The sequence below is a fragment of the Cicer arietinum genome, chromosome 4, assembly GCF_000331145.2.
Source record: "Cicer arietinum cultivar CDC Frontier isolate Library 1 chromosome 4, Cicar.CDCFrontier_v2.0, whole genome shotgun sequence".
In the NCBI taxonomy this organism is placed as follows: domain Eukaryota; kingdom Viridiplantae; phylum Streptophyta; class Magnoliopsida; order Fabales; family Fabaceae; genus Cicer; species Cicer arietinum.
Window position 1 is genome coordinate 47,836,820 of NC_021163.2, and position 413 is coordinate 47,837,232.

Genomic DNA, 413 nt, shown 5'->3' on the forward strand with positions numbered 1-413 from the left:
GAAACTTTTAAACTTTCGAATCCAACATTTTTTTTCTAAATTTTCGAAAGTGGTGGGGTGTGAAATCTGAATGGTAATTTTTAGAATAATGTTATACTGTTTTACAGAGGGGTATATTAGTCTTTAAAAAATACTGGGGGGTGGCAGGTAAAATTGGGGGGTGCCTGGTACAAAACCCTCCAACCGGTCAGATTGAAGTACCATGAGTCACGAACCTGCTGTCCAAATTTCAGCCCAATCCGACGGTGAACGAAGGAGAAATCGCAAATCTAGTGCAGCTGTTTTATGCGAAAATGAGTTTTGTTGGGCCTTATGTATTATAATAATAATAATAATAATAATAATAATAATAATAATAATAATAATAATAATTATTATTATTATTATTATTATTATTATTATTATTATTATTA

The 413-nt window shown here is 30.5% G+C and overlaps 1 protein-coding gene across 1 annotated transcript in view; it reads right to left on the reverse strand.

The window, feature by feature from the left end:
- The window catches only part of LOC105851939 (uncharacterized), a 3,579-nt gene extending 3,375 nt beyond the window's left edge, over positions 1-204 (reverse strand). The window contains exon 1 of the mRNA XM_073367403.1: positions 135-204. Within this exon, the coding sequence (XP_073223504.1) occupies positions 135-204 (70 nt within the window). The remainder of the gene's footprint in view (positions 1-134) is intronic.
- Between the last annotated feature and the right edge of the window lie 209 nt (positions 205-413).